Source organism: Gymnoscopelus microlampas (genome assembly GCF_963454915.1).
Source record: "Gymnoscopelus microlampas genome assembly, chromosome: 18".
Classification (NCBI taxonomy): Eukaryota; Metazoa; Chordata; class Actinopteri; order Myctophiformes; family Myctophidae; genus Gymnoscopelus; species Gymnoscopelus microlampas.
In genome coordinates, this window is record NC_139955.1 from 17,486,948 (window position 1) to 17,501,697 (window position 14,750).

A 14,750-nucleotide genomic window follows, 5' to 3' on the forward strand; every position below is an offset into this window, starting at 1 on the left:
TGTTTTTTATTTGTCATATTGTTAATGTCCCCAATATGGCATGATTTTTTTTTCTTTTTTTCATTTCAGCTCATCTTTCATGTACCGTATACATTATGAAATACAGTATGTCCTGTATGTGTTTATATCGTCAACATTTCTGTGGTCTCCTGTCCCCCAGGTGAGACAGCGGACACCCTCATGGCGCTGCGGTACTGTAAGGAGCGCGGGGCTCTGACCGTGGGGATCACCAACACCGTAGGAAGTTCCATCTCCAGAGACACCGACTGTGGGGTCCACATCAACGCTGGGCCTGAGATTGGGGTGGCTAGCACCAAGGTATAGCATGCACAGCACAGCACACACACACACACACACACACACACACACACACACACACACACACACACACACACACACACACACACACACACACACACACACACACACACACTTTTACTTCTCTACTCCACTACCTCTCAGAGGCAAGTTTTGTACTTTTTACTCCACTACAATTATTTGAAAAATGTAGTTACTAGTTACTGTGTAGATTTAGATTATTATTACATTATTACATTGATCTGCTATTTTCAAAAGATTTTAATACATTTTAGACATATGATAACTTGTGAATGAGTACTTTTACTTTTGGTACTTTAAGTATATGTTGATGCCAATGCGTTTGTACTTTTACTTAAGTAAAACATCTCAGTAACATCTCAGTACTCCACCACTGCGCGCACACACACACACACACACACACACACACACACACACACACACACACACACACACACACACACACACACACACACACACACATGTACTGTAAGAGATGGACACCGAGTCCAAATATACATGTAGCATAGAACATAAGCCTTTTGAATACTGTCAAATACTGTGCACACAGTTTGAAGATAAGACATTTACATGAGTTAACAGCCATGTTTGTGTACGTGTGTGTGTGTGTGTGTGTGTGTGTGTGTGTGTGTGTGTGTGTGTGTGTGTGTGTGTGTGTGTGTGTGTGTGTGTGTGTGTGTGTGTGTGTGTGTGTGTGTGTGTGTGTGGTATCCAGGCATACACCAGTCAGTTTGTGTCTCTCATCATGTTTGGCCTGATGGTGAGCGAGGACAGAGTCTCCCTTCAGAAGAGAAGATTGGAGATCATCAACGGCCTCAGGGATCTACCTGGTGAGACCATGTCTACATCTATTTGACCCATTCAATCCGGGAAACGCATCTCTGTCCTTTTAGATTTATTTGGCTATTCAGAAATAGCAGATCTACAAGCTCTTAGTGCGGCACCGAGGGCAGCGCTATGAGCTTGTAGATCTCGCAAATCTTTGAATATATATATTTTTAAAGCGAACATTTTGTAACTCAACCCTTTGCTTCGGGGGGTCCCTGGAACAAAACACGTTTTCTGAATCCTAACAGTATGTTGCTATAATCAGTGGCGCTCCAACTTTTCCATGACAAGGACCCCCAAAATGATATGTATTTGGCCGTGGACCCCCATCTCAAAATATGCTGTTTCAGGGACCCCCAGAAGCACAGATCAGAGTTAAAAATGTTCCCTTTAAAACATATATATATTCAAAGATTTGCACAAATTGTCCACGATTTAAAAAAAAATAGCAGATCTACAAGCTCATGATTGCCACGCTATGAGCTTGTAGATCTTACAGATGCTTTCCCGGTCTTAATGGATTCATATACTTACCGACTGAGTCACTGGTCACATGGACTGACAGATAACACTGTAACACCTTTCGCCTTGCCATCAAATATCAGAATTCTAAAGCACATGACTCATCCACCCGTCTGTCTGTCCACCTCCTCCTCTCTGCAGAGCTGATAAAGAAAGTGCTGTCTCTGGACAACAAGATCAAGGCCATAGCAGACGAGCTGTACGAGCAGAGGTCTCTGCTCGTCATGGGCCGGGGCTACAACTACGCAACCTGCCTGGAGGGGGCACTGGTGAGTCCAGAGAATGCTGCGTTTTTGAAGAATAACAGGTTTTATACAACCCTTAACAGACGACGTCACACTGGTTGCAAGCGTCATACTGATTGCAAACAGGGTTGCCAGATCTGTTTATTATAATTTCCCCGCAAGGTTTTATTTGAAAATAGCCGATCTACAAGCTCACAACGCGTCGCATCGTGACGCGTTGTGAGCTTGTAGATCTGCTATTTTCAAATAGCTGATGTAATATGTTAAAGTGCTCATGTTGGCCATAGTTGCTTCTTTTGGGCTGGTTTTCCTACACCTGGTTGCTTGTTTCTCTCAGAATCTGGCAACACTGGTTGCAAATGAAACCCATTCTGTCAGATCAACTGGATAATGTATCGATTCTTCTTTCCTGCACAGAAAATCAAGGAGATCACGTACATGCACTCCGAGGGGATCCTGGCTGGAGAACTGAAGCACGGCCCTCTGGCCCTCATAGACAAACACATGCCGGTCATCATGATCATCATGAGAGACGCCTGCTACACCAAGTGTCAGAACGCTCTGCAGCAAGTCACCGCCCGATCGGTACGTTTTTCTGCCTCTGTTTATGTCCAACACGGTGGTTCCCAAACACGTAGCCCTGGTCCAGAGCGTTAGCGAGTTCTCTCTAACGCCCTGCCAGGCGCTGGGCTCTGCGCTTGTTGTACAAGGAATTCCACTGCCCTGCGAGGGCTCCAACAGTAGTGAAAATAAACAAAACCATTTCGCTACACACCTAAACAAACGCTGTTTTGTGTTGTCGAAAGTCTGTTCTCGGAGGTGGGAAGCCTCTCAGCACCCCACCTTCTCTGTAAAATACACTTTTTGGCCAGAAAAGAAAATATTTCACCGTAAGGAAAAAGAAAAGTTGGTTGCTCCACAGTGTCCTCTACAGATATGGTCAATGGAATTTTTCTTCCGGTGAAATATTTTCTTTTCTGCCCAAAAAGTGTATTATACAGAGAAGGTGGGGTGCTGAGAGGCACTGATATACACCACTGTATATCAGTGCTTTCCGTGTATTCGTTTCCCAATAGAGAGGCAAATTCTATACCCCCGCATTTCTTTTAAGAAATTTCAACCTGGCGTCCCTATTTTGAGGGCACACCATGTAATGTTTTCACAAATTTATAGCAGACTTATAGCAGATCTACAAGCCGACAACGCGTCACCATGGACAAGTCGATTGCAAATGACTTGTCCATGAGTACTGGAAGGAAGTGATGGACTGACTAATGTAAACCCTCTCTTCCTTTCTCCATCAGGGGCGGCCAATCATCCTGTGCTGCCAGGACGACGTGGAGATCACTAAGAACGCCTATAAGACCATCGAGCTGCCCCAGACAGTGGACTGTCTGCAGGGCATCCTGAGCGTCATCCCCCTCCAGCTCATGTCCTTCCACCTGGCTGTGCTACGGGGATACGACGTGCGTGTACATTTATTACATGTTGTTTTACGACGTACATACAGGGTTGCCAGATCTGCTTATTATAATTTCCCCACAAGATTTTATTTGAAAATAGCCGATCTACAAGCTCACAACGCGTCGCATCGCGACGCGTTGTGAGATTGTAGATCGGCTATTTTCAATAGCTTTCAATAGCTGATGTACATGTTAAAGTACTCATGTGGCCCATAGTTGCTTCTTTTGGGCTGGTTTTCCTAGACCTGGTTGCTTGTTTCTCTCACAGAATCTGGCAACAGTGCATACATCCATTTGGACACGATTTATATAGTCGAAGACCAGTATAAATACAAAGAATGTTCCCACCCATGTGCACGTTATAAATGACCCTAAAACAATAGTATAAATAACAATTACACGTTTAATGTTCATTAGGAAAATAATGATTGCAAAAGGGAAGAAAAAAGAATATAAGAAACTTGAAAGGGGCACACAGTGGAGCACAGATCTCTGCCAGGAGTCACGACCCAATAATAAACACTGTTTTACACTGTCTGATGCAGTAACATCAAACTGCATGTCTGTCCCCCTCTCTCTCTCTCTCTGTCTGTGTCCGATGAACGTGCAGTCGTGCACACATGTGTGCATGTCATGGGTGCATAGTCTCTCTGTGTGTCTCTCTCTCCCTCTCTGTCTGTGTCCGGTGCACGTGCACGCATCTACACGGGTGAACGCAGTCATCTCTGCTGCCTTCGGCTTGGCGGAGATGAAAACAGAAAGCTAAATTCTGCCTATTATGTTTGTAGACCTTATTAATGCCGTAGGGGAAATTCAGTTTCAGCTTTACCGAGCTGATGGCTGCTCAGATAGTCATAGTAAGCGTAGTTAGGGGTTAAGTGTTCTTACTTGTGATACAGACTCCTACAGTGAGCTGTTGCAGGTGCGTATGACACTGTTGATTAACACTGGTGTCTCTGTCTCCAGGTTGACTGTCCCAGAAACCTTGCCAAATCTGTGACCGTCGAGTAATTACAGTCTACAAAGCCCAGAAGACAAGAGGAGAGGAGGCCTACAGATTTAAAGTGCAATTGTGTGTGTGTGTGTGTGTGTGTGTGTGTGTGTGTGTGTGTGTGTGTGTGTGTGTGTGTGTGTGTGTGTGTGTGTGTGCGTGCGTGTGCGTGTGCGTGTGTGGGGGGGGGGGGGGGGGGGGGGGTCTGGGAGAGTAAAGCAAGAGAATGAGAGGAAGAAGGGGGAGGTATGTGGTACAATGTTGTTTTTATAGCAGAGAAATGTGAAGTCTTTTTGAGACACTGTGGAGCTACAGGACCAATGCAGAACAATCTATGAACGCAAACTGACAACCACACATCCAAAGCAATGACGCTGTGCCTTTATTTATGTTGGTGTCACATACAACAGCCTTAACAATGATGTATTGCCATGGTATATTGAAGGGTCTGCAGCTGTGCAATAAGGTGGACCAATTCCACATTGTGAATGTACACCAACCAGTGATTCACTCTCTTCCTGTTTCTTTATGCCACGTGATGATGTTTCACTTCTTTGGATTGTGGGAAATGTAGGATTCCAGAGGATTATATGAAAGGAAATCTCTTTTTTTAAATATGTTTTGTTGCACATTCCAAACCATCACTGTGCCTGGTGTTCTGACAACTTACTCAAATGAAGGGGACATTTGATATATGCCATCCACTTTTCTATCAACACTCGGCATGGACACAGAACTGTTTCTTAGTCAGAGAGTCTGGTAGAATGTGCCTCAACTAGGTAAACATCATCAAGTGTGCAAATCAAGGAAATACTGTCGGTTGTTTTTACATTTTTTATGGGGGTATTGCTTTTTCTTTCTTTTTCATATTACCACTCGATATAACAAACAGCAGTTTTAGGATCAAACAATATTATAATCCATCCTTAATCTAGTAACTTCTGTGAGAGGTGTGAGATAGCAGATTTGATTAGCTTTTTCTCAGCTTCTTGATTTGAGGTTTAACAACCTTAATAGGTATATATTCGACTATTTCAGTTTTCAACAGATTTCAGTGAATTGCACAATTTGAAAGCTTAGCTGCACTTTTATAAACTGGAAAAGAACGTAAAAAATGACTGTGCCCTTCTTGCGGCACATTCTATCAGACCCTGTTAACAAAATGCTATGGACCATACTTGTAATAATCTTTTATGTGGTCCTTTCCTGCTTTTGCCTTATTGCTATTTTACTTTAGCATGTATGTCTACCCAAAGGCAATTCATGTACAGCCACAGATGTAGAGGGTCAAATAGAACACATTCAGTGTAAATAATGTACTTGAGGAGTCTATTACATTATTATTATCATTAACACCACAGACACTATGAAACCTATTGAATGAAGAACATTCAAACAGTGAAGGAACCACGTACCAAGAATTACAAATAATAGTTTTTATTTTGGCAGTCTTTTGTATAGGGTTATCTATTATAAATATGTACTGTATTTATCTGATTATTTTATGGGGGAAAAGAAAGCAGGGGTTGGGTTTATTTCTGTAACAATGATTGTATTTTGTACTGTAATGTTTTATAGAAACCAGAGGCTATCAATCAATAAATAGACAAAGCATACTTCAGGTAACTTGTAATGTCCTTTTTGTCTTTTCATAGTTTTGTCTTTGACTAAAACTATGATGAAAATATTTAATCAATTACCTTTTGATGAACATGAGTAGGGGGTGCCTATTTGTTACAACAGCCAAAAGCCATGAACGCAACATCCATTCAAGCCAAATTGGAATCATCCATTGAGAGGTTTCTAAAAGCTTTTACTTCTGCCCATAGGGGGCGCCACAAATAGATAAAGTTACACCATTATGTCATTAACCTCGCATCACCAGGCTTTCCAGTCAGGAGTATGTCCAATGACCGATATCACCCTCCCCCGAACACGGGGGAGGGTTTCTTATTTTATTTGACAATTTGCTACAGAGCGTTTGTTTGGTCACAGGGGTCTCTCCAGCTCTTTTGTAAACAGAATATAGTACATTTTCAGGTAGGTGACACAATTTAAGCCAATCAGGAGAGAGCACTGGAAATGTATTTTCTGTTTAATAAAGAGCTGGAGAGACATGGGAGACTCCTTTTACTGAACAAACACTCTATAGCAATGAGTACTATCAGAATATAGAGCTATTTTACACTTATTTTAACAAAAGCAAATAACTTACCCTACCTTTAATGTTAGACCATTTTTTATAGTTTGTTGATTATTTTTGATGCAGTGATAGTGTTTTTCCTTTCTCTCTTACTTTTTTGGGGGTATTAAAAAGGTATTTAAAGTCCTTAAATTGTCACTTCACTGACATCTGGTAAAATTTAGTAAAAATACTAAAATTGCTAAAATACAGAAAGGTAATGGTCATTAAGTTCATAAGGTATAATTTCTAATTTCATGATATAAATAAATATTTTGGGTCATAATTGATTTCATGTAAGGTTAAAAATGTAAAACATGATGTGATTAAACTTTCTGGGGTGGAACAAAAGTTCCCTGTCTGTCAGTAGCACTACACCAGACTAGCCCTGAAATACTGTCATACCATGACAGTCATGGAGCCCAGAGTTCCTGGTTTTCGATTTTCTTTTACATTGCCAACTCTCACATGTACATAAACGTTCAGGTTTCAAACATAAAGTGCTTACCCAAGTGCCACGGATGTTACAAGGCGATCCGTACCACGATAAGTACCCGTAATTCCCGTATTGTTCAATAAAAAGCATTTTAATGCCATCGCCGGCCATTTTCTTTCTTTTTTTAAAGTAATATATCAGTGCAATACACCTCCCAACCATTAGTGTCGCATAGTTGAAAGCAACGGACGAAATTTGGAGAAAATGGCTGGCGATCGGATTAAAATACTTTTTATTGAACAATACGGGAGATACAGTAAGTTTATCGTGGTACGGATCACCTTGTAACATCCGTGGCACTTGGTTAAGCACTTTATATTTGAAATCTGAACGTTTATGTAGATGTGAGAGTTTGCAATGTAACATTTAACTTAATTTAATGTAAATTGAAAACCAGAACCATAGCTACACATCGGACCCTTATTGATTGACGCATGATTGCATGTCATTGCTGACAGGTGGTGCAAACAAACCTGGTCGACTATGCTCTGTTAACATGCAGTTTATTGTGATATCGCGCTGCTAAAGTTATTTAAGACGTCTGAAACCAAGGACAAACGGTCAAAAAGACATTCTAAGGACTTTAACAAACCAAAGAACGAAGAACCTCTTTTCCACACAACAGGCCAATGAGGTATTCTGTTTTGATCTCACTTTGATGTTGCCGCTGTGTTTGATGGACACTCATCACATTTCTCCATGTCATTGTATTTTTTATTTATGTATGCTTTGGTCTATGTACTGTGCAAGTTGTTGATTGTGTGCTTTTTTTTTTTTTACTCCACTACATTTTTTTGAAAACTTTAGTTACTAGTTACTTTGATTATTATTACAAAACATACATTAACCACTTCAGCTCTGTATACATTTTGGCCATTTGAAAATAGCCCATCTACAAACTCACAATGCATTGTGAGCTTGTAGATCTGCTAAATTCAAAAGATTTCTATGCATTTGAAAACTTGAAATGGGACATTCTGCATGAGTACATTTACTTTTGGTATTTTAAGTACATGTCTCTCTCTCTCTCTCTCCAGCGTCCATGTCTGTCTGTCTCCCTCTCTCTCTCTCTCTCTCTCTCTCTCTCTCTCTCTCTCTCTCTCTCTCTCTCTCTCTCTCTCTCTCTCCAGCAGCATCCGTGTCTCTCTCCAGTATCCATCTATCTCTCTCTCTCTCTCGCTCTCTCTCTTTTGTACTTTTACTAAAGTAAATGTTAAAAAGTCCCAGAGACACTGCCAGGCGCGCTCCCAAAGCGCGTGCATGAGCGCACCCCGCAGGCACAGAACGGGAGCGCGGACGCACCTGTCAATCACTAGTGACTCTGTTTCACTGTGCCTGCAGAGGAGTTTGTCTCCCCCGCGACGGACTCTTTCTAGTATTATTATATACTCCTTTCTAATACTATATCCTTAACCTGTGTGCGTCATTGAACAACCGTGAGTTGTGCTTTATGTTTGATATATGTTTCACCATTATTATGGCTGGCATATTCTGTTTTAGTGTAACTTTGTGCCACTGTTTGTGCCATTTAATCTCTGTGGACTGACGCTATTTTGGTTGATTGTTAGGTTAATTCCTGTCATTATAGTTTACCTACAGTTACCTATAATCTGCCTACATGCATAATTTATGTGTATTTATGTGTTTGGACACAGAGGGAGTTTGTAATGTCCTTACTGTAGCTCCATGCACGGATGCTCTGCTCAATTAATCACTTGTTGCTAACACCTGGCTGCAATAGGCCTCGTTAAGGGTCCCCTTTGATGTTGCTGCTGTGTATGTGATTACCCTGTTTAGCTTATTGACCCATTGCCTGTGTTTTGTTTCATCATGTTTGTGACTGATGCCATGTTTAGTGCAGTATGCAGAACTGACTGTATGTACTCCTGATTTATTTCAGACCACACACACCCAATACCTGTACCTGTGCTATCTGTATGCTGCCCTTTATTAAGCCTTCAGTAAATGGTTTAAACTCCCAAGTGCCTCCTTGTGTTCTGACCGACACTCCAGAGCGAGTACTGACTTTACTATTACCAGCACCTATCCCTTTCCTTCAGTAAATTTAGAATCCCAGACTTTTACTTTTAACAGAGTATTTCTATATTGCAGTATTGATACTTTTACTTAAAGCAAATTTCAAAAAAACGATTTTTAGCAGCCTCTGCTGGTCATTACCGTCACTGCAGGCCGTTTGTTTATTACTGCCAGAATTTCATTCGTTTTCACCGGAAGACGGAAGTGTTTCAAAAAGCGTTCTTTTCATTGTTTTATAAGATCTGTGGATCGTTTCTCTTAGCCAGTGGAGCTTTAGTTACCGTGAGCTGTGTTTTCTTTTGCTGTTGTTTTTCGTTCTTCAAATCATACAATCTCTTAAAATCAGCGTGAGTTTCCTTTTTGTTAATAGCGTGGTAGTTCCTGGCCAAACAGGAAACCGGCGCGGTAGTTACTGGCCAAACAGGAACCCGGTGAATTTCCGCTTCCATTTTCCGGCCAGATGACGTCATTTTCGAGGGAAAGTCAACCCCGACAGCGTTCAATAGAAAATATATTAATAAAAGGCTTTCGGGGGTGAAATTCATGGAGTGGGTGTTGTGAGACATATGCCACTCACAAAAGATATACAATTTAACTTTAGTTTTACTGAAAACGTTACCTAGTATTACTTTAAGTAAAAAATGTGAGTACTTTTCCGACCCAGGCCCGGTTACAGCCAGTAGTACTAGGGTGGGCAGGCAGAAATGTTAGGTGGGCGACCCCTTAGGTGCGCAGTCTATCTATCTATCTATCTATCTATCTATCTATCTATCTATCTATCTATCTATCTATCTATTATTATATCTATCTACCTATCTATCTCACCCTGTCTGTCTGTCTGTCTGTCTGTCTCACCATATCATGTCTGTGTCTGCCTCACCATATCATGTCTGTGTCTGCCTCACCATATCATGTCTGTGTCTGCTTCGCCATATCATGTCTGTGTCTGCTTCGCCATATCATGTCATGGCTCTGTCGAGGATGTTAAGCAGGGATCTTTTGAGAGACAGAGAGGGGGTGACTGATGGTGGGGTTATCAGAATCTGTATTTTCTGTCAAAACCCCCCAAACCCCCCGAAATGCATAGAAAACTATGCATTATACCTGTAACAATACAAACACATTGGTCTTACGCCTGCATTAGGCTACTACATCACACTTACTGTAACATGGTTGTAACAAGTTCTATTCAGACCATAATCACAAGGAAATGCAATGCTTCAGCCATACGTCAGATATGTATTGTCTACGTATGTATGTTTTGCAGTTTGATATTGGCAGTTGTTTGCAAAATGTGAAAAAGTAAATAATAAAAGTATGCTTTGGAAAAGGGTATGAAATAAGTAGGCTATACATGATGATTTGAACCTCCAAAATGTACCCTTCACCTTATTGTTTATGCCATAATGACATCCACAGGCTTTATAGCAATTGTTCAAATGAGGCCTTAAATGTGAAATGTTCAACAAGCATGTTCAAATCGGATACAGGATAGGTGGGCACTAGGGACATCTGGGCACCTTGATATACAATTGGCTATTTTGTACAAAATGTTGAAAAAATGCATGATGTGAACATGCACGGTACATCATTAATAGACTTGATGTTATCCTTCACGGTACACACACACACACACACACACACACACACACACACACACAGAGGGAGTGCAGCCTACCTGCTGCAGCAGCCGCAGGGGGATGAGGAGAGGACACAGCTCATTCTTTCAGAATACCCACACAGTTTTGGGGCCATGAAGCACGTTGGCTGTTATGCTTTTGTAGCTCAGTCCGTGTCTAACTAACTATAAGCTAGTATGATATACTACCTCACATGCAGCAACTTATTTTCGGTAGAGCAATGTTAGATGCATGCACCTTAATTGTGTTTCGACGGCTGAGCATGTCTGTACTCTGTGCCGTCGGCATGTTATGAAACCTCCCTGTGACATACAGTAGTCTGGTCCATAGTGTTAGAGTTCTAACATGTTATAAACCTCCCTGTGAAGTACAGTAGCTCTGGTCCATAGCGTTAGAGGGAGTTGGTGCTAAAGAGTTGTGTCGTACGGACACAAGGACTGAGGTGCAGAAGGTTCTGAAACATCTCCACTCACGGGCTTAACACAGTTTTTCTTCCCACAAACAAAATAGAGCGCCGAAGTCTGATGTCACTGCCAGTAGAGGGCCAGTAGAGGGCCAGTAGAGGGCGCTGTTCCAGGGTTCGTGGCTTTATTTTTTGTGTTGAAATCCCCATTTGGGAATCTTAGATCACGTCATATAAGAACTGCGTTCCAAACATAAACACACCACTCTGGCGTTTTTGTCAGGGGGGTGGCTGAGAAAGAAGTAAGGAAGGGCCCAATTCATTCCCAATATGGCTGCTGTGCATAGAGCCTATTGCAGTATTGAAGTGTGTGTGTGTGTGTGTGTGTGTGTGTATTAGTAGAGTGAAAGAAGAGCGTACCAAATGCACTCTTTACAGATCCGTTTTATCAAGTATAGAGGGTTTAAGTGGTACTGGATTTGACGCTCAACAAAAGCTAATTAATCCTTGTGGATAACGGAGGACAATTTCACAATAAATTAAAATTCTGCGATAACGATTATTGTGAGCGTTTTTAATGATGTGATGTGAACAAGTATCGCCCCATCCCTAGTTGTGACAGTATACGTATTGCCTCACTTCCACTATATACATGTATATGTATATTGCATAAACTTGTGTTGCTGATTAAAGCTTTTCATAGATGTTGGTTTCATGTTAATATGTATTTTCAGAGATTTAACCACTTAAACCATTAACACTAAGTAAACTTTCACTCTGTACTTAGTCTGCTCTTTTCCCCCTATCTTTGTCGAAAATAGCCGATCTACAAGCTCACAACGCCTCGCAGCGCACAACGGCGTTGTAGATCGGCTATTTTCGGCTAATGTTCCCCTCAGAATAGGGATGCGAGCCAGGGTTAGAGTGGTTAATGTAAAAACGAAAATCCTATCTCTCAAAGATTTGGCGGACCCCCTGTAGTAACTCCGAGGACCCCCTGTTGAAGACCTGCTCTAATGTGTTGTAACTATGCACATATATGTGTCTGTGCGCCGATCGATGCCTGTTGATGCTGTGTTTGCCACAACCTTGTACGGCACTTTGCTCAGCTTCTGTTGTTTATTAAATGTGCTCTATAAATAAAGTTTGATTCCATATACTAGGCTGTGTATGTTGTGACAGGATACAATCTACGTATATATCTGGCTTTCTGTCACTTGAGTTAATATTTGTTTCTTTCTTTCTTTCTCAGAGTGGAGACGGACTGTGCCGAGGTTGTTCTTGTGCCATAAATGCCCAGAAGACTGAGGCTCTCACCTACAGTGTAACACCCTCCCAGACACCAGAAGACTGAGGTTCTCACCTACAGTATAACACCCTCCCAGACACCAGGCTGACTGAGGTTCTCACCTACAATATAACACCCTCCCAGACACCAGAATGACTGAGGTTCTCACTGGTTCTTGCGCTTTGCGCATACAGTACAGTATGTGCCGCTACGCTGCGATCGGTCGGGTTCTTGCGTGGTATTTGCGCATATCAGTATAGTATGTGCCGCTACGCTGCAATCGTTGGTCGGGTTCTTGCACGGTATTTGCGCATATCAGTACAGTATGTGCCGTTACGCTGCGATCGTCGTCGGTCGGGTCCTTGCGGCGGTATTGTGGCACATGTCAGTACAGTATGCTCCGTCACCTACGCTGCGATCGTCGTCGGTCGGGTCCTTGCGCCAGTATTGTGGCGCATGTCAGTACAGTATGCGCCGTCACGCTACGCTGCGATCGTCGTCGGTGGGTTGGATCCTTGCGCCGGTATTGTGGCGCATGTCAGTACAGTATGCGCCGTCACGCTACGCTGCGATCGTCGTCGGTCGGGTCCTTGCGCCGGTATTGTGGCGCATGTCAGTACAGTATGCGCTGTCACGCTACGCTGCATGTCAGTACAGTATGCGCCGTCACGCTACGCTGCGATCGTCGTCGGTCGGGACCTTGCGCCGGTATTGTGCCGCATGTTAGTACAGTATGCGCCGTCACGCTACGCTGCGATCGTCGTCGGTCGGGTCCTTGCGCCGGTATTGTGGCGCATGTCAGTACAGTATGCGCCGTCGCGCTGCGATCGTCGTCGGTCGGTTGGATCCTTGCGCCGGTATTCTGGCGCATGTCAACACAGTATGCTCCGTCACCTACGCTGCTATCGTCGTCGGTTGGGTCCTTGCGCCGGTATTGTGGCGCATGTCAGTACAGTATGCGCCGTTACCATACGCTGCGATCGTCGTCGGTCGGGTCCTTGCGCCGGTATTGTGGCGCATGTCAGTACAGTATGCGCCGTCACCTACGCTGCGATCGTCGTCGGTCGGGTCCTTGCGCCGGTATTGTGGCGCATGTCAGTACAGTATGCGCCGTCACGCTACGCTGCGATCGTCGTCGGTGGGTTGGATCCTTGCACCGGTATTGTGGTGCATGTCAGTACAGTATGACGGCACAATCAGTATCAGTACAGTATGTGCCGTCGTCGGTCGGGTCGTTTGCTGCCGTATTGTGGCGCATATCAGTGCATTATGTGCCGTCACGCTATTGCGCCGTCGTCGGTCGGGTCGTTTGCGCGTCCGTACGCCTAGCCCCGGTCATGGACGCGTCGACCACTTGTTTGGCGACGTGTCGACACATGCGTTGACCACTTGTTTGGCAACGTGTGCCGTCCTGTGGCCGGGGCTGGGCGTACGGACGCGCAAACGACCCGACCGACGACGGCGCAATAGCGTGACGGCACATACTGTACTGATATGCGCCACAATCAGTATCAGTACAGTATGTGCCGTCGTCGGTCGGGTCGTTTGCTGCCGTATTGTGGCGCATATCAGTACATTATGTGCCGTCACGCTATTGCGCCGTCGTCGGTCGGGTCGTTTGCGCGTCCGTACGCCTAGCCCCGGTCATGGACGCGTCGACCACTTGTTTGGCGACGTGTCGACACATGCGTTGACCACTTGTTTGGCAACGTGTGCCGTCCTGTGGCCGGGGCTGGGTGTACGAACGCGCAAACGACCCGACCGACGACGGCGCAATAGCGTGACGGCACATACTGTACTGATATGCGCCACAATCAGTATCAGTACAGTATGTGCCGTCGTCGGTCGGGTCGTTTGCTGCCGTATTGTGGCGCATATCAGTACATTATGTGCCGTCACGCTATTGCGCCGTCGTCGGTCGGGTCGTTTGCGCGTCCGTACGCCTAGCCCCGGTCATGGACGCGTCGACCACTTGTTTGGCGACGTGTCGACACATGCGTTGACCACTTGTTTGGCAACGTGTGCCGTCCTGTGGGCTGGGCGTACGGACGCGCAAACGACCCGACCGACGACGGCGCAATAGCGTGACGGCACATACTGTACTGATATGCGCCACAATCAGTATCAGTACAGTATGTGCCGTCGTCGGTCGGGTCGTTTGCTGCCGTATTGTGGCGCATATCAGTACATTATGTGCCGTCACGCTATTGCGCCGTCGTCGGTCGGGTCGTTTGCGCGTCCGTACGCCTAGCCCCGGTCATGGACACGTCGACTACTTGTTTGGCGACGTGTCGACACATGCGTTGACCACTTGTT

General features: G+C 44.2%; 2 protein-coding genes across 4 annotated transcripts in view; one reads left to right on the plus strand and one right to left on the minus strand.

Annotated features, from left to right (window-relative positions):
• The window catches only part of gfpt2 (glutamine-fructose-6-phosphate transaminase 2), a 32,873-nt gene extending 26,864 nt beyond the window's left edge, over window positions 1–6,009 (plus strand). For all 3 annotated transcript variants that reach the window (XM_084041365.1, XM_084041367.1, XM_084041366.1), the window contains 6 exons: window positions 161–318; window positions 1,055–1,169; window positions 1,831–1,958; window positions 2,352–2,519; window positions 3,239–3,400; window positions 4,364–6,009. In XM_084041365.1, the coding sequence (XP_083897491.1) occupies window positions 161–318; window positions 1,055–1,169; window positions 1,831–1,958; window positions 2,352–2,519; window positions 3,239–3,400; window positions 4,364–4,408 (776 nt within the window). In that variant the 3' untranslated portion in view covers window positions 4,409–6,009. The remainder of the gene's footprint in view (window positions 1–160; window positions 319–1,054; window positions 1,170–1,830; window positions 1,959–2,351; window positions 2,520–3,238; window positions 3,401–4,363) is intronic.
• Window positions 1–14,750, minus strand: part of tmem126a (transmembrane protein 126A) — a 274,616-nt gene that overhangs the window by 136,268 nt on the left and 123,598 nt on the right.